The 24,231-nt window shown below is 45.7% G+C and overlaps 1 protein-coding gene across 2 annotated transcripts in view; it reads left to right on the forward strand.

Annotated features, from left to right (window-relative positions):
- Positions 1-24,231, forward strand: part of MAT1A (methionine adenosyltransferase 1A) — an 821,556-nt gene that overhangs the window by 357,071 nt on the left and 440,254 nt on the right. For both annotated transcript variants that reach the window (XM_068257871.1, XM_068257870.1), the window contains exon 3: positions 19,250-19,372. In XM_068257871.1, coding sequence (XP_068113972.1) covers positions 19,250-19,372 — 123 coding nt within the window. The remainder of the gene's footprint in view (positions 1-19,249; positions 19,373-24,231) is intronic.

Raw genomic sequence — 24,231 nt, forward strand, 5'->3', positions numbered from 1 at the left:
GAGGTAATACCTTAGGCGCGCAGTCATTACCTCTAGATGACAAACGTTTCCTTCTCCCTTGCACTATATCCTGGCAGGATAAGACTGAGACTACTGAGGCCTTCATAGATTCTGTCTCAGCAGCTAATTTTATGGATTATGAATTTGCTAAGAAATTGGGGATTCCGATCTCCCCACTAAAACAACAGATTCGGGTCACTGCGGTGGACGATTCCCCACTGCAGAGTAATCACCCTCTTTCCAAGACCCCAGACTTGGGGGTCACAATAGGGGTGTTGCATAAAGAAAGTTTATCGCTTTTTGTGTTACGAATAGCAACCTCCATGATCATTCTTGGCATGCCATGGTTACAAATACACTCACCTCAGATCAATTGGGCTACGGGTCAGCTAACGAGCTGGTCTGCCCATTGCTATCATCATTGTCTAGTGAAAGTAACATTTGGTAAAACCAAGATTCACATGGAGGGATTGCCAGATCAGTATTCAGAATTTGCAGACGTGTTCTGTCCCAAGTCAGCAGATAAACTTCCTCCACACCGTCCCTTTGATTGCCCCATTGATCTTAGGTCGGGTTGTATGCCCCCTAGAGGTCATCTCTATAATTTATCTGGGCCAGAGAAGTTGGCCATGCAGGAGTACATCCGAGAAAACTTAGCTAAAGGTTTTATTCGTACATAGCAAGGAAATGAGCAGCGCTACTTAAAAACAGACTAGTGCCTACTTGAAAAAGAGTGCAAGCCCCACTTGTGGGGTCGAATACACACCGAGCATACACATGACCTGTCTACCACTAGAGGAGGATGTTGGTTTCCATTAACAGCTTGCATGCAACCTATTAAGTACTCGTCCCTCCCACTGCGAAGAAGTCTATCCTCCATGGGAGGGGCCTAACACTAACTAAATCCTAACCTATGTATATGCATAGCCTGGGTGCGGCTAATCAAATAAAATCAAAAATTGAAAATTGCGCAAAAAGGTGGATCAGCGCAACACCAGGCCGCCTCCGAATGGCCTCCATCAGAGATGCGCTGAGCCCCCCCAGGAACTACAAACGCACCTTGAACCCAAACAGAAGCTCTGCATATACACCAAAAGCACGGCTGTTAAGTGGGAGCAGCTGACCAAAAACAAATTACATTAGTACATAGCAAGGAAATGAGCAGCGCTACTTAAAAACAGACTAGTGCCTACCTGCAAAAGAGTGCAAGCCCCACTTGTGGGGTAGAATACACACCGAGCATACACATGACCTGTCTACCACTAGAGGAGGATGTTGGTTTCCATTAACAGCTTGCATGCAACCTATTAAGTACTCGTCCATCCCACTGCGAAGAAGTCTATCCTCCATGGGAGGGGCCTAACACTAACTAAATCCTAACCTATGTATATGCATAGCCTGGGTGCGGCTAATCAAATAAAATCAAAAATTGAAAATTGCGCAAAAAGGTGGATCAGCGCAACACCAGGCCGCCTCCGAATGGCCTCCATCAGAGATGCGCTGAGCCCCCCCAGGAACTACAAACGCACCTTGAACCCAAACAGAAGCTCTGCATATACACCAAAAGCACGGCTGTTAAGTGGGAGCAGCTGACCAAAAACGAATTACATTAGTACATAGCAAGGAAATGAGCAGCGCTACTTAAAAACAGACTAGTGCCTACCTGCAAAAGAGTGCAAGCCCCACTTGTGGGGTCGAATACACACCGAGCATACACATGACCTGTCTACCACTAGAGGAGGATGTTGGTTTCCATTAACAGCTTGCATGCAACCTATTAAGTACTCGTCCCTCCCACTGCAAAGAAGTCAATCCTCCATGGGAGGGGCCTAACACTAACTAAATCCTAACCTATGTATATGCATAGCCTGGGTGCGGCTAATCAAATAAAATCGAAAAATGAAAATGCGCAAAAAGGTGGATCAGCGCAACACCAGGCCGCCTCCAAATGGCCTCCATCAGAGATGCGCTGAGCCTCCCCAGGAACTACAAACGCACCTTGAACCCAAACAGAAGCTCTGCATATACACCAAAAGCACGGCTGTTAAGTGGGAGCAGCTGACCAAAAACAAATTACATTAGTACATAGCAAGGAAATGAGCAGCGCTACTTAAAAACAGACTAGTGCCTACCTGCAAAAGAGTGCAAGCCCCACTTGTGGGGTCGAATACACACCGAGCATACACATGACCTGTCTACCACTAGAGGAGGATTTTGGTTTCCATTAACAGCTTGCATGCAAGTACTCGTCCCTCCCACTGCAAAGAAGTCAATCCTCCATGGGAGGGGCCTAACACTAACTAAATCCTAATCTATGTATATGCATAGCCTGGGTGCGGCTAATCAAATAAAATCGAAAAATGAAAATGCGCAAAAAGGTGGATCAGCGCAACACCAGGCCGCCTCCAAATGGCCTCCATCAGAGATGCGCTGAGCCTCCCCAGGAACTACAAACGCACCTTGAACCCAAACAGAAGCTCTGCATATACACCAAAAGCACGGCTGTTAAGTGGGAGCAGCTGACCAAAAACAAATTACATTAGTACATAGCAAGGAAATGAGCAGCGCTACTTAAAAATAGACTAGTGCCTACCTGCAAAAGAGTGCAAGCCCCACTTGTGGGGTCGAATACACACCGAGCATACACATGACCTGTCTACCACTAGAGGAGGATGTTGGTTTCCATTAACAGCTTGCATGCAACCTATTAAGTACTCGTCCCTCCCACTGCGAAGAAGTCTATCCTCCATGGGAGGGGCCTAACACTAACTAAATCCTAACCTATGTATATGCATAGCCTGGGTGCGGCTAATCAAATAAAATCAAAAATTGAAAATTGCGCAAAAAGGTGGATCAGCGCAACACCAGGCCGCCTCCGAATGGCCTCCATCAGAGATGCGCTGAGCCCCCCCAGGAACTACAAACGCACCTTGAACCCAAACAGAAGCTCTGCATATACACCAAAAGCACGGCTGTTAAGTGGGAGCAGCTGACCAAAAACAAATTACATTAGTACATCGCAAGGAAATGAGCAGCGCTACTTAAAAACAGACTAGTGCCTACCTGCAAAAGAGTGCAAGCCCCACTTGTGGGGTCGAATACACACCGAGCATACACATGACCTGTCTACCACTAGAGGAGGATTTTGGTTTCCATTAACAGCTTGCATGCAAGTACTCGTCCCTCCCACTGCAAAGAAGTCAATCCTCCATGGGAGGGGCCTAACACTAACTAAATCCTAACCTATGTATATGCATAGCCTGGGTGCGGCTAATCAAATAAAATCGAAAATTTAAAATTGCGCAAAAAGGTGGATCAGCGCAACACCAGACCGCCTCCGAATGGCCTCCATCAGAGATGCGCTGAGCCCCCCCAGGAACTACAAACGCACCTTGAACCCAAACAGAAGCTCTGCATATACACCAAAAGCACGGCTGTTAAGTGGGAGCAGCTGACCAAAAACGAATTACATTAGTACATAGCAAGTAAATGAGCAGCGCTACCTAAAAACAGACTAGTGCCTACCTGCAAAAGAGTGCAAGCCCCACTTGTGGGGTCGAATACACACCGAGCATACACATGACCTGTCTACCACTAGAGGAGGATGTTGGTTTCCATTAACAGCTTGCATGCAACCTATTAAGTACTCGTCCCTCCCACTGCGAAGAAGTCAATCCTCCATGGGAGGGGCCTAACACTAACTAAATCCTAACCTATGTATATGCATAGCCTGGGTGCGGCTAATCAAATAAAATCGAAAAATGAAAATTTGCGCAAAAAGGTGGATCAGCGCAACACCAGGCCGCCTCCGAATGACCTCAATTAGAGATGCGCTGAGCCCCCCCAGGAACTACAAACGCACCTTGTACCCAAACAGAAGCTCTGCATATACACCAAAAGCACGGCTTTTAAGTGGGAGCAGCTGACCAAAAACGAATTACATTAGTACATAGCAAGGAAATGAGCAGCGCTACTTAAAAACAGACTAGTGCCTACCTGCAAAAGAGTGCAAGCCCCACTTGTGGGGTCGAATACACACCGAGCATACACATGACCTGTCTACCACTAGAGGAGGATGTTGGTTTCCATTAACAGCTTGCATGCAACCTATTAAGTACTCGTCCCTCCCACTGTGAAGAGGTCTATCCTCCATGGGAGGGGCCTAACACTAACTAAATCCTAACCTATGTATATGCATAGCCTGGGTGCGGCTAATCAAATAAAATCGAAAATTGAAAATTGCGCAAAAAGGTGGATCAGCGCAACACCAGGCCGCCTCCGAATGGCCTCCATCAGAGATGCGCTGAGCCCCCCCAGGAACTACAAACGCACCTTGAACCCAAACAGAAGCTCTGCATATACACCAAAAGCACGGCTGTTAAGTGGGAGCAGCTGACCAAAAACGAATTACATTAGTACATAGCAAGGAAATGAGCAGCGCTACTTAAAAACAGACTAGTGCCTACCTGAAAAAGAGTGCAAGCCCCACTTGTGGGGTCGAATACACACCGAGCATACACATGACCTGTCTACCACTAGAGGAGGATGTTGGTTTCCATTAACAGCTTACATGCAACCTATTAAGTACTCGTCCCTCCCACTGCAAAGAAGTCAATCCTCCATGGGAGGGGCCTAACACTAACTAAATCCTAACCTATGTATATGCATAGCCTGGGTGCGGCTAATCAAATAAAATCGAAAAAATGAAAATGCGCAAAAAGGTGGATCAGCGCAACACCAGGCCGCCTCCAAATGGCCTCCATCAGAGATGCGCTGAGCCTCCCCAGGAACTACAAACGCACCTTGAACCCAAACAGAAGCTCTGCATATACACCAAAAGCACAGCTGTTAAGTGGGAGCAGCTGACCAAAAACAAATTACATTAGTACATAGCAAGGAAATGAGCAGCGCTACTTAAAAACAGACTAGTGCCTACCTGCAAAAGAGTGCAAGCCCCACTTGTGGGGTCGAATACACACCGAGCATACACATGACCTGTCTACCACTAGAGGAGGATGTTGGTTTCCATTAACAGCTTGCATGCAACCTATTAAGTACTCGTCCCTCCCACTGCGAAGAAGTAAATCCTCCATGGGAGGGGCCTAACACTAACTAAATCCTAACCTATGTATATGCATAGCCTGGGTGCGGCTAATCAAATAAAATCGAAAATTGAAAATTGCGCAAAAAGGTGGATCAGCGCAACACCAGGCCGCCTCCGAATGGCCTCCATCAGAGATGCGCTGAGCCCCCCCAGGAACTACAAACGCACCTTGAACCCAAACAGAAGCTCTGCATATACACCAAAAGCACGGCTGTTAAGTGGGAGCAGCTGACCAAAAACGAATTACATTAGTACATAGCAAGGAAATGAGCAGCGCTACTTAAAAACAGACTAGTGCCTACCTGCAAAAGAGTGCAAGACCCACTTGTGGGGTCGAATACACACCGAGCATACACATGACCTGTCTACCACTAGAGGAGGATGTTGGTTTCCATTAACAGCTTGCATGCAACCTATTAAGTACTCGTCCCTCCCACTGCGAAGAAGTCAATCCTCCATGGGAGGGGCCTAACACTAACTAAATCCTAACCTATGTATATGCATAGCCTGGGTGCGGCTAATCAAATAAAATCGAAAATTGAAAATTGCGCAAAAAGGTGGATCAGCGCAACACCAGGCCGCCTCCGAATGGCCTCCATCAGAGATGCGCTGAGCCTCCCCAGGTACTACAACTGCACCTTGAACCCAAACAGAAGCTCTGCATATACACCAAAAGCACGGCTGTTAAGTGGGAGCAGCTGACCAAAAACGAATTACATTAGTACATAGCAAGGAAATGAGCAGCGCTACTTAAAAACAGACTAGTGCCTACCTGCAAAAGAGTGCAAGCCCCACTTGTGGGGTCGAATACACACCGAGCATACACATGACCTGTCTACCACTAGAGGAGGATGTTGGTTTCCATTAACAGCTTGCATGCAACCTATTAAGTACTCGTCCCTCCCACTGCGAAGAAGTCAATCCTCCATGGGAGGGGCCTAACACTAACTAAATCCTAACCTATGTATATGCATAGCCTGGGTGCGGCTAATCAAATAAAATCGAAAATTGAAAATTGCGCAAAAAGGTGGATCAGCGCAACACCAGGCCGCCTCCGAATGGCCTCCATCAGAGATGCGCTGAGCCCCCCCAGGAACTACAAACGCACCTTGAACCCAAACAGAAGCTCTGCATATACACCAAAAGAACGGCTGTTAAGTGGGAGCAGCTGACCAAAAACGAATTACATTAGTACATAGCAAGGAAATGAGCAGAGCTACTTAAAAACAGACTAGTGCCTACCTGCAAAAGAGTGCAAGCCCCACTTGTGGGGTCGAATACACACCGAGCATACACATGACCTGTCTACCACTAGAGGAGGATGTTGGTTTCCATTAAAAGCTTGCATGCAACCTATTAAGTACTCGTCCCTCCCACTGCGAAGAAGTAAATCCTCCATGGGAGGGGCCTAACACTAACTAAATCCTAACCTATGTATATGCATAACCTGGGTGCGGCTAATCAAATAAAATCGAAAATTGAAAATTGCGCAAAAAGGTGGATCAGCGCAACACCAGGCCGCCTCCGAATGGCCTCCATCAGAGATGCGCTGAGCCCCCCCAGGAACTACAAACGCACCTTGAACCCAAACAGAAGCTCTGCATATACACCAAAAGCACGGCTGTTAAGTGGGAGCAGCTGACCAAAAACGAATTACATAAGTACATAGCAAGGAAATGAGCAGCGCTACTTAAAAACAGACTAGTGCCTACCTGCAAAAGAGTGCAAGCCTCACTTGTGGGGTCGAATACACACCGAGCATACACATGACCTGTCCACCACTAGAGGAGGATGTTGGTTTCCATTAACAGCTTGCATGCAACCTATTAAGTACTCGTCCCTCCCACTGCGAAGAAGTCAATCCTCCATGGGAGGGGCCTAACACTAACTAAATCCTAACCTATGTATATGCATAGCCTGGGTGCGGCTAATCAAATAAAATCGAAAATTGAAAATTGCGCAAAAAGGTGGATCAGCGCAACACCAGGCCGCCTCCGAATGGCCTCCATCAGAGATGCGCTGAGCCCCCCCAGGAACTACAAACGCACCTTGAACCCAAACAGAAGCTCTGCATATACACCAAAAGCACGGCTGTTAAGTGGGAGCAGCTGACCAAAAACGAATTACATAAGTACATAGCAAGGAAATGAGCAGCGCTACTTAAAAACAGACTAGTGCCTACCTGCAAAAGAGTGCAAGCCTCACTTGTGGGGTCGAATACACACCGAGCATACACATGACCTGTCCACCACTAGAGGAGGATGTTGGTTTCCATTAACAGCTTGCATGCAACCTATTAAGTACTCGTCCCTCCCACTGCGAAGAAGTCAATCCTCCATGGGAGGGGCCTAACACTAACTAAATCCTAACCTATGTATATGCATAGCCTGGGTGCGGCTAATCAAATAAAATCGAAAATTGAAAATTGCGCAAAAGGTGGATCAGCGCAACACCAGGCCGCCCCCGAATGGCCTCCATCAGAGATGCGCTGAGCCCCCCAGGAACTACAAACGCACCTTGAACCCAAACAGAAGCTCTGCATATACACCAAAAGCACGCCTGTTAATTGGGAGCAGCTGACCAAAAACGAATTACATTAGTACATAGCAAGGAAATGAGCAGCGCTACTTAAAAACAGACTAGTGCCTACCTGCAAAAGAGTGCAAGCCCCACTTGTGGGGTCGAATACACACCGAGCATACACATGACCTGTCCACCACTAGAGGAGGATGTTGGTTTCCATTAACAGCTTGCATGCAACCTATTAAGTACTCGTCCCTCCCACTGCGAAGAAGTCAATCCTCCATGGGAGGGGCCTAACACTAACACTAACTAAGTCAGGACCTTTATGCCAGCAGGAGATGTGTCAGCTGATCAGGATGATCAGCTGATTCCTGCTGGACTCCTGATTGGCTGAGTGGTTCGGGCGGGGCGGCAGAGTCCTGCAACTATATATACAACTTGCTTGTCAGTTACTGGTTGTCTGCCGTTGCGATCACTATGTGGAAGCACTCAGACCTTTAGTCAGATCCTACAGTGTGTTAGAACCAGGTGGACCTGGGAATTCACACTTAGCCAGTTTACTTGTACTGTTAATCTGTGTATTTATTCAGACTAGTTCCAGGGTGCTGAGACCAAGGACCTCGCACTCAGACTAGGCATTGTTTGATATCTGTTATGACTTGCTTTTCTGACTACTCCTCTGTCTTCTGATTCGGTACCTCGCATATCTGATATACCGTTGCCAGACCCTGCTTGCCTTGGATACCGAATCAGCCATCTGTCTTTGTACTTTATCTGTCAGTGTGTTACCGACCAGGCGTGCCCGACCTCGAGAGCTATCTCTCCCCTTAAGAGATAGTCTCCAGACTAGATAGTGACATCCACCTTCGGGTGTCACTCACTCCCTGGCCCTTCCTACCTCCAGCCTGACTCCTCCCCTTGGAGAGCCTCAAGGCTCATACACACATCAGACTATAGTCCTTGGAAAATGAAAGATCACAGACCAATCTTACCACCCTTCATGTAGTATGAGAGCCATACTCTACACAGTCTTTTCTATGGAGCTGAACTCCACATCAGAAAAAAATCTTTGCAAGATGCTGCACACACAGATGCTGTACAGACACAAAAGATCAGTATTTGCCAAAGATCCGTTCCTGCCAAAGATCCGTTCCTGCAAATTGCAATGATAGTCTATGAGATCTGCAGATCATCATACTCACATGATTTAACTGACATTCATCTGCAGATCAAGCAATCATGCGCAGATCTGAAAATCCATCCTGGTGGATCTGATCTGCAGATGAATGTCAGTTAAATCATGTGTGTATGATGATCTGCAGATCTCATAGACTATCATTGCAATTTGCTGGAACGGATTTCTGGCAGGAACAGATCTTTTGCAGGAACGGATCTTTTGTGTCTGTACAGCATCTGTGTGTGCAGCATCTTGCAAATATTTTTATCTGATGTGGAGTTCAGCTCCATAGAATAGACTGCGTAGGTATGGCTCTCATACTACATGAAGGGTGATAAGATTGGTCTGTGATCTTTCATTTTCCAAAGACTATAGTCTGATGTGTGTATGAGCCTTCAGGCTGCTGAAAGGTTCCTGTGCCTTCCCGAGCAGTATTCCAGCACTGCTGGTGCATTGCTCAAAGTATTACTGTTACACCAAACACTCACATACCTATAGGTGTCCAGAGGTTAGCAATATATCTGTATTATAGGTGATGCTGCAGATCATCAATAATCAGGTATATATCTGCATTTTTGGTGATACTGCAGATCACCAATAATCAGATTCTCTCTGCGTGCTGACACCAATCGTTACACCAAGCCTAGGATACTGTGTCAATGCTATGTTATGCTATAGACTAGTTCCAGGGGGTTGTGACTACGGACCTCACACCCAAGCCTAGGATACTGTGTCAATGCTATGTTATGCTATAGACTAGTTCCAGGGTGTTGTGACTACGGACCTCACACCCAAGCCTAGGATACTGTGTCAATGCTATGTTATGCTATAGACTAGTTCCAGGGTGTTGACACTACGGACCTCACACCCAAGCCTAGGATACTGTGTCAATGCTATGTTATGCTATAGACTAGTTCCAGGGTGTTGTGACTACGGACCTCACACCCAAGCCTAGGATACTGTGTCAATGCTATGTTATGCTATAGACTAGTTCCAGGGTGTTGACACTATGGACCTCACACCCAAGACTAGCACTGTGTACTTGTATTACTTTAGCCCGCCTCTAGGGTGTAGAGAGCTAGGATCTCAAATCCAGTTAGGGCAAGTCTGTTCATCTTAGCGGCAGGGCATCCTGCAACCAAGCCTAGGCCCCTCTCCTAGGGAGCCTTTAGCCTATAGGGATTCACCCACAGTCTGGGGTGAATTCCCTTCTTCTTCTAACCTCCAGCTCCTCTGGTGGTTCTCACTCAAAGTGCTACTGTTACACCAAACACTCATATCTCAGGTGTCCAGAGGTTAGACATACCTGGATTATTGGTGAGTCTGCAGATCATCCATAATCTGGTGTATATCTGCATTGCTGGTGATTCTGTAGATCACCAATAATCAGATTCTCTCTCTGCGTGTTGACACCAATCGTTACACATCCTTTCCTGAGTCATAAAAGACGTCACCCTGCTCTTGACTTCCTCAAATGATGCAAATTGAGTTCTCCAGGCCCTGGCTATACTTTGTTTAGCTGCGACTATAACAAAGTGGGCCAGCACTTGCTGGGATCTATTCAGGGAGGCAATCTCAAAATGTAACAGGGCTATCCAGGGGTCCCTAAAAATTGAGACCTTGAAAAGCTGGCTCAGCAACCTAAAAACTTTGGTCCAGAATCTCCCTAACATAGGGCAGGACCAGAAGGTATGTAGCATGTCCCCAGAAGCGCCACAGCCGCGGAAGCAGAGACCGGAAGCGTTACCCGCCACATGCCTCAACCTGTCTTATTTGCATGTAACGCAAACGCTCAGAAGGAGGGATTTGATATTTATCAAGCAATTTTTCCCAGGTAAGGATACCGGAACCATCAATTAGGTTGTATATGCATTCCAGGCCATGGTCTCTCCACCACTTGAAACTTAAAGGATTGTCCCTTCCAGGAACAAACATAGGGTTATTAATAAAGGACATCAGGGGTAGTGTGGGAGACATCAGGCCTTTAGAGTATCTGATGTCGTCCCATATACTTAAGCAATGATTGAGGACCTTACTCATGTACTGAGGACGGTAAGGCCTTGAGGTCCAGATGGGAGTCTGAACCGACTGAGGTGCAGAGTATGAAATGTCAAAATAGGTCCAAAGGGGCATCCTGTCACCCTTGTAGAGGTCCACCAGGTGTACTAATTGTGCAGCTTGGTAATATCGTGATAGATTGGGAACACTCAGGCTGCCTTTATCTTTACTAGTGTAAAGGGTGGACTTGGGAGCTCTAGATCGTGTGTTACCCCATATGAATTTGAGCAATTTGCTCTGCAGCATTCTTAGAAAGTGAGGGGGGACCTTGATTGGGAGTAGTCTAAAATAGTATAAAATCTTTGGTAGCAGGGTCATTTTTATAGCGTTAATCCTCCCTAGCCAGGAGAGATTATAAGTAGACCATTGTGTCAATTGCTGAGAGACCATTTTTGCTAGCGGATAGTAATTTTGAGCAAATAAGGACTCATAAGAGTTGGTTAAATTGATTCCCAGGTAATCTATGTAGTGTGAGCACCACTGAAAGGAATACTGCGACTTCAAGAAGGCTAGGGTGTCTGTTGGTAAAGTTATACTTAGGGCTTTAGACTTGGCAGGGTTAATTTTTAAACCAGAGGCCTGGGAAAATCTAGAAAGCAGTGACAGCAGCTCAGGGATGGAGGAAGCAGGCTCTGAGATGAATAGAAGTAAATCATCAGCAAATATATTCGTCTTATGTTGTACTCCTGCTAGTTCCACTCCAGAAATTGCTTCATTTTGCCTGATCGCGATCACTAAAGGTTCCATAGCTATAATGAAAAGAAGTGGTGAAAGAGGACACCCTTGACGCGTCCCTCTGTTAATATAAAGTAAATCAGAGGTATATTCTGCGTATTGTTCTCTTGCTGAAAGCCTAGAGTATAACACTCTGATCCAGATTGAAAAAGATTCTTCAAATCCCCACCTTTCCAAAACCTTAAACAGGTAGGCCCAAGAGACCGTATCAAAGTCCTTGTAGATGTTCAGGGCCAGACACAACTCAGGAATCCTTCTGGATCGCATCAATTCGATGACTTGCATTACCCGCAGCGTGGCATGTGAAGCCTGGCGGCCCGGAACAAAACCAACCTGGTCCTTGTGTATTATTGAGGCCAGGAATAGGTTGATCCGGGCGGCCAGGATCTTTCCTAACAGTTTAAAGTCTACGACTTGCATTGCCCGCAGCGTGGCATGTGAAGCCTGGCGGCCCGGAACAAAACCAACCTGGTCCTTGTGTATTATTGAGGCCAGGAATAGGTTGATCCGGGCGGCCAGGATCTTTCCTAACAGTTTAAAGTCTACGTTTATTAAAGAAATAGGCCTAAATTGGTGAGAATCTAGGGGCTCTTTCTCTATTTTAGGAATCATGGCAATATTTGCATGTAAGGAGTCTACAGGAGGATAACCCCCCCCTTCTCATCTCGTTAAACGCAGACGCCAGAAAGGGGGACAGCTCCGTTTGGAACTTTTTGTAGAAAAGGTTTGTGTACCCATCTGGACCAGGGTTTTGGAACTTTTTAGAAACTTAATTGCCAATAGGACCTCTTCCCCTGAAATATCCTTATTAAGTTTTTCTACTAGTTCTGCTGAAATAGGAGGTAAGTTAATTGCCTCCAAAAAGGACTCTATAGACTGACTTGTTTGGGTTTCAGGACGACTATAAAGAGTGCTTAAAAATTCCTGGAAGGTATTTACCACTTTATGGGGATTGCAGGATACTTGCCCATTAGACAAACAAACAGACAGTTGTGATGATCCGCTCAGCTGGCTGCACAGGCAGACACCTGTTTGTCCATTCCTCTAGTCTGTGGGCTGCAGGTCTCTGGAACAGAGACCTGTCTTTCCATTGCAAGTTTCTGGTCTGTTCTCTTGCTGGGGAATTTGCATACATTCGTTATGCAAATCCCCTACCTGCCTTCTTTGATGACTGGCACTATAAGAGCTTTATGTTTCCCAGAAGGCTTTGCTGGTCATTTCCCTTCCATGGTCTGTTCCTGATGGACACTGCTGGAGTGTCAGCCATTGCTATCTAGTATAGTTAATTCCTGGGGGTTGCTTTAGGCTCCCCTTCTAGCCCAGTCAGGTTGTATTATCTGTATTGCCTGTTCTGTCTTGTCTTGCCTGTTGCCATTGTCCTGTCCCATCGGTGGTCGACAGGAAATGGTTCTGATCTCTGTTCTTGGAGTATAGCTGGTGCAGCGGTTGCTACCAGCTATCTCTTCTGTTCTGTCTCCTGGGATCGCGCTAGCTACTTTTCGCTAGCGCTGGGGATCCTGCTGTTCTGTCTTCTGGGATCGCGCTAGCTACTTTTCGCTAGCGCTGGGGGTCCTTCTGTTCTGTCCTCTGGGATCGCGCTAGCCACTTTTCGCTAGTGCTGTGGATCCTATCTCTCGCTTGTCCCTGTTTTCGTGTGTCTGTCTTGTCTGCTACGCTTGCTGGAGGCTCGGTGAGGTAACCGTTAAGCAAGCGCTCACGTCCTCTGTTTCATGTTTGTCTGTTAATGGTTAGTTAGGCGTGCTTGTCTCTATTGTGCTTATCACGTGGAGACCGCGCATAACCGCGTGCACTGTTGCGAATGAGTGCGGTGTTCGCGGTTAGCTAGCGTTTGTTATTTTCCGTTTCTCCTTATTGTATTATTTGCTGTGCCTTTGCTACCCTCGTATTCTATTCTGATCTGCCTTGTGTCACATCTGGCGATCGCACCTCTCGCGATCGCGTTCCTATTTCATATCTGCTGTTGTGTGTGCGCGGTCGCGGGGTGGCGACTGGATTGGCGCACACACATACAACCCGTCCCTTTGCTCAATCTCATTCGCAGTCGCCTCTCTTGCGATTGCGTTCTGCGCTTCGTACAATTCCTGTCTGGCACTTGTGGAGGTACAGAGGATTGGTTCCTCTGCACTCCCCAGCGCCATCTGCCAACAGGAAATTCCATCTACACTGGGGTTTTGGGTTTGGCTGGTCATTCTGTAACGATTGTGGAGCTTTCTCCATGATCAGTGCACAACGCGTGCGCTGACACGGCGGAAATCCTCCACAAGCGTATATTTACAGGCACCCAGCAAAAGGTGCTACGCACCTGTAGAGGGAAATTCCTGTCTGGCACTTGTGGAGGTAGAGGATTGGTTCCTCTGCACTCCCCAGCGCCATCTGCCGACAGGAATTTCCCTCTACAGGTGCGTAGCACCTTTTGCTGGGTGCCTGCAAATATACGCTTGTGGAGGATTTCCGCCGTGTCAGCGCACGCGTTGTGCGCTGATCACGGAGAAAGCTCCACAATCGTTACAGAATGACCAGCCAAACCCAAAACCCCAGTGTAGACGGAATTTCCGATTTGTACGATTTTGTCGAATATGGCTCTTGTACCTTTAAGAGATTTAAAAAACTTGAACCTGAATCAGCAGACGAATTTTTGTCTGAGTGTACGAAACTGTTAGCGAACCCTGAATTCCAATGCACCCCAGTGTCTACCTGGGCCCCCCAAATGGTCTACATTCTGTTGGGGGGCGAAATGTCAATGTGGTGTTATGATGTGTTAGATCATACCACCCTGAGTCAAAGACCTCTGGAATTCTTGGCCTTTTTAATTCACAATTGGCTGAGATTACCTCAATTACCATACCCCCTTAATGAGTTGTTGTCAGCAGCTCAATCAGCTGTTCCATCTACTCTTTCATCCATAAAGCAGCCATCCAAAGCCTCTAAGTCTAAACGTAAAAGATCTAGGAAGGCTTCCCAGCGGAAAGATCCGTTGCCCATGGCAACCACAGATAGAGAGGTTATTTCTGTCAAGTCTGAAATGGGCAAAACCATGCAGTATGATAATGATGTTTATAATGCATCTGCTGATCAGTTTCCAGGTTTTTTGCCCCAATCCAAAGCTTATGTGGATCCTGCTATAGGTAGGATCGCACACTACATTAAAGCAGTTAAAAATCTGTTCTTGTTCCTGAACTCCACCCCTATGGAGATTATCTGGATACTGGCCTGTTTGAACCCCCATTTGCTTCCTGGGATGTTAGGGCCTTGCTGGAGGAATTCGATTTTGATTGGAAAGCCTTTTGCAATTTTTACATCGCAAAAAGCGAAGATGTCTTGAATGCTTGTCTTGATTCTATGTACCTTCTGATTGATTCCGATGAATGTGACAAGGATGATGTGGATCTGGTGATCTATGTATGGCAAACGATTTTGGATGAGTTGCACACACACCAACCAATTGATTCCAATAAAGAGACATCGTTGTTGGATGATTGTTCCTGCCTTTCTGGGGTAAAGCATGAGAGTCTTGACTTTGTGCAATCTGAAATGAATGAGTATGCCGCTGTGGTTGATTCCTGTGCGAATCCTGAAGGATTCTCTCCTGACAGTGTGCAGTTTGAATCTGTGCGATCTGATGCCTGTTTCTTGGATGTTCCTGCAGATTGTGATCGGCATGAGTCTGCCGGTTTCCTCAAGGATGTGTGGGATCCTTTGTCATTTAGAAACAGATCTTTGAGATCTTCCATCTGTGACCCTGCTATGGGGAAAGTTTCTCGACTGTGTAGCGTCAAAAGTAAAATTAATATGCCTAATAAAGTTTATCCTGTTGATGTCGCTATTTCTTCTGCAAATGATTCCCTGTCTCACCCTGTTCTCACCTGTAAGGGCCGTTGCCTGGAGACAGTTGCTCCAGTGTTTCGGTCCTAGATGCCTTGCAGTCTGCTCCGCAGATCGCGGAGGTTTGCGCTATGGAAGCGTCAGTTTCACAACCTAAAGTGAATTTTGATTCGCAGGTTTTGCGTTCTGATTCCTCGGATTCGACATTGTTAGCCGAATCTAAGAGTGAGACAGCGCTTCGGTTTTGCGAATCTGATGCTGAACCTTCTTTGCCTTATTCAGAGACGCTTTCTCTGAGCCTGCCCTGTACCATGAATAACAAAACGATGTCAAATCACACTGACATTTGGGAGTCCCTTTCTTGCTTTGAAGAAAGTTCTGACTCTCCACCCTGTACTCTGGATGAGTCAATATTGCCTTGTACAATATCTCCTGCCCTGCCCCTAGAGGCTCGTCTAGGTATTGCTGCTATTTTTACCTGTCTTTCTGCAGTTTTGGAGTTGCAAGCTAGTTTGACTACTACGCAGAATTCTGGGTGCAGCGAGATTAAAGTTAGGGAGTCAGTGTGTGGTCCAGTGAATATTCCTGTACGTTCCACTCATGATGATGAAATTCAGTCTCAGTTTGCGGTGGAACCTTCCCTGGGACATCTGCCCTGTTCTCAAAATAAAGTTCCAATTTTGCCCTGTAACATGGATAGTACAGAATGCTTCTTAGACAACTTGAAAAATGATGTTCCTGAGGTCTTGTTTGATGATCTGAAGGTCTCCGAGTTCCTTCCAAAGGGTGCAGAACTTGCAGGAGATGTCTCCTGCCCCCCAGGTCCTTCTGAGGTGTTGCCCAATTCAGTAGGCATTGCTGCCTTGCTGACTACTTTTGCAGCTCTTGTGGAGCTTCATTCATGTGTAGTCAATGATGATATTACAGTTACAGAAAATTCTGAATTTGAGTCCGAGTCTTCTTTTGAAAGACCAGTACCTGTGACCTTTACTCGTGATGATTTTCTGCCCGGTACTGGTTTTGGTCTTGTCGTGTCGGACTCTGAGGTTGGCAGTTCCCCGACATGTCCTGAGGTTTCTCCTGTACTAGTGTACCCCGATGTGCTCTGTGACCCAGAAAGCCCAAGTGTGCCTCGGTTACCAGCGTACATGTCTCCTCAGTGGAGACATGTTCTGATATAGCCTGCCTGCTTGCATGCCCAGAAGTGGTCCCTGAAAGTCCTGATCTTGATGGGTGTCCTGCTAATTTTGAGTCTGAATGATCATAGCTTCCATAGGGGTTCTTGGTGGTTCTCCATGTGAGCCTGGTGAGCGTTCTGGCTTCTTGGGATCTCTGCGGAGCTTCAAGGCGTTCTGGGAGATTCCGGGAAAGGTTTTGCTTGGTGCCCTGAATACGATCAGCAATGGCTTTGGTGTTGTAAGGGACACTTCGACCAGGTATTGCGGCAGGTTTGGTATTCTTGGACGCTCCTTGGAAGGTGGTGGGTATTGTCTGGAGGGTGTCGATGGCTTCTTCTCTGGTGTCCACAGTCCTGATGGGTGTTACGCTTAGACTTGTAGTGCTGATGGGCATGTTTCGGTGGCTTCTGCTTCCGATGAGGTCGGTTTCGGAAGGACTGACTCTGGAATTGGGCCTTGTCGGGCTATCCCGACCTTCATGAGTCTTCAGTTAGAGTTTTGTGATGATACCAGTTTTGAGGGATGTCTGGAATCCATCCCTAGAGAGGGGGGGGGGGGTACTGTGATGATCCGCTCAGCTGGCTGCACAGGCAGACAGCTGTTTGTCCATTCCTCTAGTCTGTGGGCTGCAGGTCTCTGGAACAGAGACCTGTCTTTCCATTGCAAGTTTCTGGTCTGTTCTCTTGCTGGGGAATTTGCATATATTCGTTATGCAAATCCCCTACCTGTCTTCTTTGATGACTGGCACTATAAGAGCTTTATGTTTCCCAGAAGGCTTGGCTGGTCATTTCCCTTCCATGGTCTGTTCCTGATGGACACTGCTGGAGTGTCAGCCATTGCTATCTAGTATAGTTAATTCCTGGGGGTTGCTTTAGGCTCCCCTTCTAGCCCAGTCAGGTTGTATTATCTGTATTGCCTGTTCTGTCTTGTCTTGCCTGTTGCCATTGTCCTGTCCCAAAGGTGGTCGACAGGAAATGGTTCTGATTTCTGTTCTTGGAGTATAGCTGGTGCAGCGGTTGCTACCAGCTATCTCTTCTGTTCTGTCTCCTGGGATCGCGCTAGCTACTTTTCGCTAGCGCTGGGGATCCTTCTGTTCTGTCCTCTGGGATCGCGCTAGCTACTTTTCGCTAGTGCTGTGGATTCTATCTCTCGCTTGTCCCTGTTTTCGTGTGTCTGTCTTGTCTGCTACGCTTGCTGGAGGCTCGGTGAGGTAACCGTTAAGCAAACGCTCGCGTCCTCTGTTTCATGTTTGTCTGTTAATGGTTAGTTAGGCGTGCTTGTCTCTATTGTGCTTAACACGTGGAGACCGCGCATAACCGCGTGCACTGTTGCAAATGAGTGCGGTGTTCGCGGTTAGCTAGCATTTGTTATTTTCCGTATCTCCTTATTGTATTATTTGCTGTGCCTTTGCTACTCTCGTATTCTATTCTGATCTGCCTTGTGTCACGTCTGGCGATCGCACCTCTCGCGATCGCGTTCCTATTTCATATCTGCTGTTGTGTGTGCATGGTCACGGGGTGGCGACTGGATTGGCGCACACACATACAACCTGTCCCTTTGCTCAATCTCATTCGCAATCGCCTCTCTTGCGATTGCGTTCTGCGCTTCGTACAATTCCTGTCTGGCATTTGTGGAGGTACAGAGGATTGGTTCCTCTGCACTCCTCAGCGCCATCTGCCGACAGGAATTTCCCTCTACAGGTGCGTAGCACCTTTTGCTGGGTGCCTGCAAATATACGCTTGTGGAGGATTTCTGCCGTGTCAGCGCACGCGTTGTGCGCTGATCACGGAGAAAGTTCCACAATCGTTACAGCCAGCTTTTGCTTACATCTTTAATCTGTTGCCCCTCCTCAATTTCTCTTTCAGCACAAGTTCCATTTCAGCTTCTGTTCATGGAAGATAATCCTTTTTTTTTTGTTTTGTTTTTTTGCCCCAAAACATAAATAGAATTGTACTTGTTTTTTTTACTAAACTACTTTTGTACTACTAAAATTTACAAAGGAGTTCAATAGAGCACTTCCCAGTCCACATATATGAAGTCAAACCAAGCCTTCTGTTTTATTCCTCTTATTCCATATCCAATGTGCTCTCAAAGTACCTCTAAACTAAACCAAACTAAAGTTTAGTTTCCACTTTAAATAAATCTTAAACTACACATCTGCATAACAGGCTTTAGCAGTCCCTTACTAATTTTCTATGAGCAAAAAGTTTCTGTACCGTGTTAACCAAACAAGTTATGTGGGTAGTAAGAACAGAGTTTTGTAACAGTAATACCTTTTAATGGCTAGATAATAAAGTTCAATTATGCATTTCTTTAGTCATATTTCCAGATGTTAGCTGAAGTAAAACACTTATGCAGGTAAATCGTAAACAAGAAGACATATCATCTTCATGTTTACTATTTACCTGCATCTGTGTTTTACTTCAGCTAACATCTAGAAATATGCCTGAAGAAGGGGACTAGATCCCTGAAAGCTTGCATAAAAAATTGTATCTGTTAGGCATTAAAAGTTATTACTTTTACAAAACTTTGTTTTTTTTCTACCTACATAACCAATTTTCTATGAAATGAATATGCCTTTACCTGCCTTTTCTAAAAGACTTGTATTAAAATTATGTGTGTATTTAACAGAAACAGTCTGCAAAACTGGAATGGTATTACTCTGTGGGGAAATCACATCACGAGCGATTGTGGATTACCAGAAAGTGGTCCGTGACACCATCAAATACATTGGATATGATGATTCTGAAAAAGGTCAGAATGCATGTTGATGATATATCTAAAGTGAAGGAAATCAGTATTACAAGAGGAACTGTAAAGATAAAGAAGGATTGTTTAAAACAGAGGATATAAGAGTGATTTAGGTGTATAGATAAGAAGAAGTCGCTAATAAACCTCCTTACTCTGACAGCGAGGTGCTGTAAAAATGCCAAATGCAGTGTGGGTTGATCCATGTATACTTCTGTCAGAATTAGCAAGTTTTTTTCCTCTTCACCCCGGCAGTTGAAAACACGCCCACAGTGAAGGTTGTTACACCGTCCTCCCCCAACTGTTTTTTTTTTTTATCTAACTGACATCATTTGCAGAAGCCCAGGAAGTGTAATATGCACATGTGTAATGATAAGCAGACAGAGAATGATGCTGAGTAGTGAATAATAAAGTTTTAGCTGAATAGAGCAGGAGGAAAGAAGGTGGAAGTGATAGGATAGTATGAAAAATGTAGTGCAATTGACATATATAGATAATTGGATATTGTTCATAGGAGCCTAAAAGATGAGAGTGCATTGCTTGTATATGTGAATACAATGGAGTAGGTGTAAAACAATTTCAGTAATGGCCTATATCCAGTGCACGTGAATTCTGGATGTGGATTTCTGCATCCAAAATGCAACACATTTGTGAATGGAGCAATATCCATCCAATGTGAATTTTTCACGCGATGCGGTGCAGAAAAAATCTGGATGTATGCTGCATTTTTTTCGCATTTTGCGGCAATCTGGATGCGAATTGCGACTAATGCAAGTTAGTGGGGCCACATACATTTGCGTCATATTCACGTTACAAACATGGAAATGTACGTTTCTGAACGCGAATTTAACCAGCACGCACAGCATCATTTCCTTTTGCCTGTCTTCCTGTTTCCTGCTTGTTGCTAGGCAGTTTTCAAAACGCAACACAAATTTTCATGTGAAAAACAAGCATAAAACTGTTAAGGTGCCCATAGACCTGACAATTGTGGGCAGATTCGACAGAAACAAATTTATCTCTAATCGAATCTGATTAGAGATAAATTTGTCTCTTGTCGAAGCCGTCCATACACTACAGGCCGATTCCAGCATGAAATCTTCAGGGTATCGGCTGAGCCCGCCTCGTCCGCACCGCCGTTGCCCCCCCCCCAATGTATAAATGTGTTCCTCCGTGTGTGCATTTATACATTACTTGTCCTGTAGCAGCCTCCACACGGTGACTGTCCATACATGCGTACACGTTAGCGGTGCATAGTGTCTGACGTCAGACGCTATGCACCGCTAGCGGATACGAGTGTATGTGGAACCAGGAGAGATGGACATAAACCTCGTGGAGGCTGATACCGAAAAGGTAATGTATAAATTCACACACTGGGGGTTACATTAATACAATGTGGCGGCAGCCGCCGGGGTTTCGTCGTTTGTTCCAAAATCGTCCGCTGTACTGCTGCGCACCTGACCAACCAACTTCGGGCCCAACATTTTGCAGCTTGCGCAATTAACCATGTGACCAATTTCTGTCCCGAAATTGGTTGCTTTGTCAGTCGGGCATGCACTTCAGTGATCTCCCCAGAATTTTTTTCCAGCCGGGTGGCATGAAAAAGTAGCTGGGTGAGGTGAGATGAGAGAATGCAGGGCTGGTGCTTCTATGTGCACCTCTGATTACAGAATAGGAGGTGGTGAGCCGATGACAGCCAGGTGCTCACCAAAACTAGCTGGGTGGAGCACCCGGCTAAAAGTGCCTGGGGAGAACACTGCACTTGGCGGCACAGATTTTCATTCAATTATAATAATCAAAATTGGATGGTCGATCGGCTGCAAAGTCGCCCAATGTATGGACACCTTTAAAGTTGTGAAGTGCTGAATTGTAAAAAATGGCCTGGTCATAAGGGGGGTATAAACCTCTGGTCCTCAAGAGATTAAACAAGCAAGTAGGAAATGTTCTTACCACAAAAACACATTCACCAGTGTTCTCTCCCACAAAGAGTGGTGGTAGGTATTAGATTGTGAACTCCTCTTAGTCAGTAACATGATTAGGCTTTCAGAAAAAAATGCTGCAGAAGATGTCAGTGCTATACAAATACATAATTGTATAAAAGTAACCCCCAGTGTGTGCATTTATACATTACAATAAGGTCGGACATTAGACTATGGTAGGGATTAGATCATGAGTTTCTTCTGGGGACAGTCAGCGACATGACTATGTTCTCTGTAAAATCCTGAAGAAGATGTCCGTGCTATACAAATACATATTAAAGCTAATGTAACCTCATCTGTAAAAAAAAAAGTCAGATACTCACCTAAGGAGAGGGAAGGCAGTGCTTCCAAAGTCTTCCGAAACCTCCCTTCGCCGGCGGAAGTGCCAGTATTTGACCGAAACGGTCGAATACTGCTACGGGGGATCCTGAGCGGGACCGGGCACCGGGAGAGGAGAGGGGAGGCTCATTAGGACCGAGCCTTCCCTCTCCTTAGGTGAGTATCTGACTTTTTTTTTTTGTAAGGTGGGTTCCCATTAGCTTTAATAATATGGGAGGACATCAGACTATGACAGGATTCGATTGTGAGCTCTTCTAAGGACAGTCAGTGACATGACTATGTACTCTAAAGTGCTGCAGAAGATGTCAGTGCTATATAAATACATAATAATAATATGATAGGACATTAGACTATGACTATTGTAGGATTAGATTGTGAGCTCCTGTGAGGACAGTCAGTGACATGACTATGTGCTCTGTAAAGTGCTGCAGAAGATGTCAGTGCTATATAAATACATAATAATAATATGGTAGGACATTAGACTATGACTATGGTAGGATTAGATTGTGAGCTCCTCTGAGGACAGTCAGTGACATGACTATGTGCTCTGTAAAGTGCTGCAGTAGACGTCAGTGCTATATAAATACATAATAATATGGTAGGACATTAGACTATGGTAGGGATTAGATTCTGAGCTCCTCTGAGGACAGTGACATGACTATATAGTCTGTAAAGTGCTGCAGAAGATGACAGTGCTATAGAAATACAAAATAATATGGTAGGACATTAGACTATAAATATGGTAGGGATTAGATTCTGAGCTCTTCTGAGGATATAGACATTATTATATACTCTGTAAAGGGCGACATAAGATGTCAACAGAATATAAATTACCTGTTAAAGGACTTACGAGCCCAAATAGGTAAAAAAAGAGAAGTGCCTTAATCACTTTTAAATGCACGGAGGACGCCATCCGCGCCCTCCGTGCAGTTCCGCCGGGTCCCCGCAGTGTGATAGTGTGTGGATCGGGGGGAGGGCCCTAGAGCTGCGCAGCCGCACTAACGTGTATGCGGACTGCGCAGCCGCGGCCAGCTCCGGCGGCCATCTTAGTAGAGGAAGGGGGGCCCGACCCCATCCGTGGGGTCGGGAGTGGCACGAAGGGCTATCACACTGCGGGGACCCGGCGGAACTGCACGGAGTTTTTTACCTATTTGGGCTGGGCTCGTAAGTCCTTTAACAATTAAGGTGCCCATACACTGGTCGATTTCAGCCATCGATCGATTCTATAGAATCGATCCATCAGAAATCGATTCTATCAAATCTATCTATCTATCCATCCATTTGTGGTCAATTTAGATGGATTTGATCTATCTGACAGGATTAAAAAATTAGGTCAATCTGCTGCTGGCATAGAGTTGAATTGGATCTAATGGTACAGTAATGCATTTAGATCAATTTCCAATAGATTTAATTCTAAAATCTATTGGAAATCTGTTCCTAGTGTGTGGCACACATCAAATAGATTCCTGTCACATACGACTTGACATGCATCTGACAAAAATCTATCTGATGGTCGAATCTGCTGCAAATCTATCAGTGTATGGCCACCTTTAGGATGACCCATCATTTAAGTGCTCTTATGCTGGGAATACACGGCTCGATTTTGAGCCATTTAGATGGCTTAATAGATAATTAATAGATAATAGATAATTTCCAACACATGCAATCTCCTGGCCGATTGTTTCGCCGCTCGATTTCGCATTGAGGACAATGGAAAAAGATAAAAAAAATGAGCGGAAGATAAGAGAATCACCTGCGGAATCGAGCGGGGAATCAATCGAGCGGGAGAATCGAGTGGCAAAGTCGAGTATGCCCAGCATTGGAGAGGGGAGGATAGTAGAGGGGGGAGATAGGAAAAAGTGGAGAGAACGAAGGGAAAGGCAATAAAGGAGAGGAAAGGGAGGAGAGCAAGAGAAGGGAGAATTAAGGTGGCCATTAATGATACAATTCGCCAAACGACTGAACCTTTTCGATCATCATTATGATCAATCATAGACTATCGGTCAGGCCCACCGACAACAGGAAAACTGCTAACCAATCCAATCAGAGTAAGGCCCTATTCACACCTAGAATCGCAAAACACTAGCAATCACCGCTAGCGTTTTGTGGGAGTGAATTTACTGCGTTAAACGTGAAAAAAATCACTGGAAGAAGTAGCATTTTGGGAGCGATCGCGATTAGCGGTTCTATACATGCTAATCGCAATTGCTCCTGAATCGCTTTCAAAACGCTGCAGGTAACATGTTTGCAGTTAAAGCTAACCGCAAAACGCTGCGATCGCAGCAGTGCGAACACTGCAATAGGATTACATGGGCTAGCGGTTTTTAAAAACCGCTAGCAGTTTGCAGTGAGCAGGAATCGCGCGACTCCTGCTCAAGTGTGAACGAGTCCTAATGGAATGAATCCTCTCAATCTATTCAGATTAATTAGCTGTTTTTCATCAGTTACTTGTTCCAACTTGATCAGAATGATAATCGGAAATTATCAATCGTCCAGAGGATTGTACCGGCGACCATTAGAAAGAGAATGAGAAAGGGGAGGATTAGGAGG

This window comes from Hyperolius riggenbachi, chromosome 10, assembly GCF_040937935.1.
Source record: "Hyperolius riggenbachi isolate aHypRig1 chromosome 10, aHypRig1.pri, whole genome shotgun sequence".
NCBI lineage: Eukaryota > Metazoa > Chordata > Amphibia > Anura > Hyperoliidae > Hyperolius > Hyperolius riggenbachi.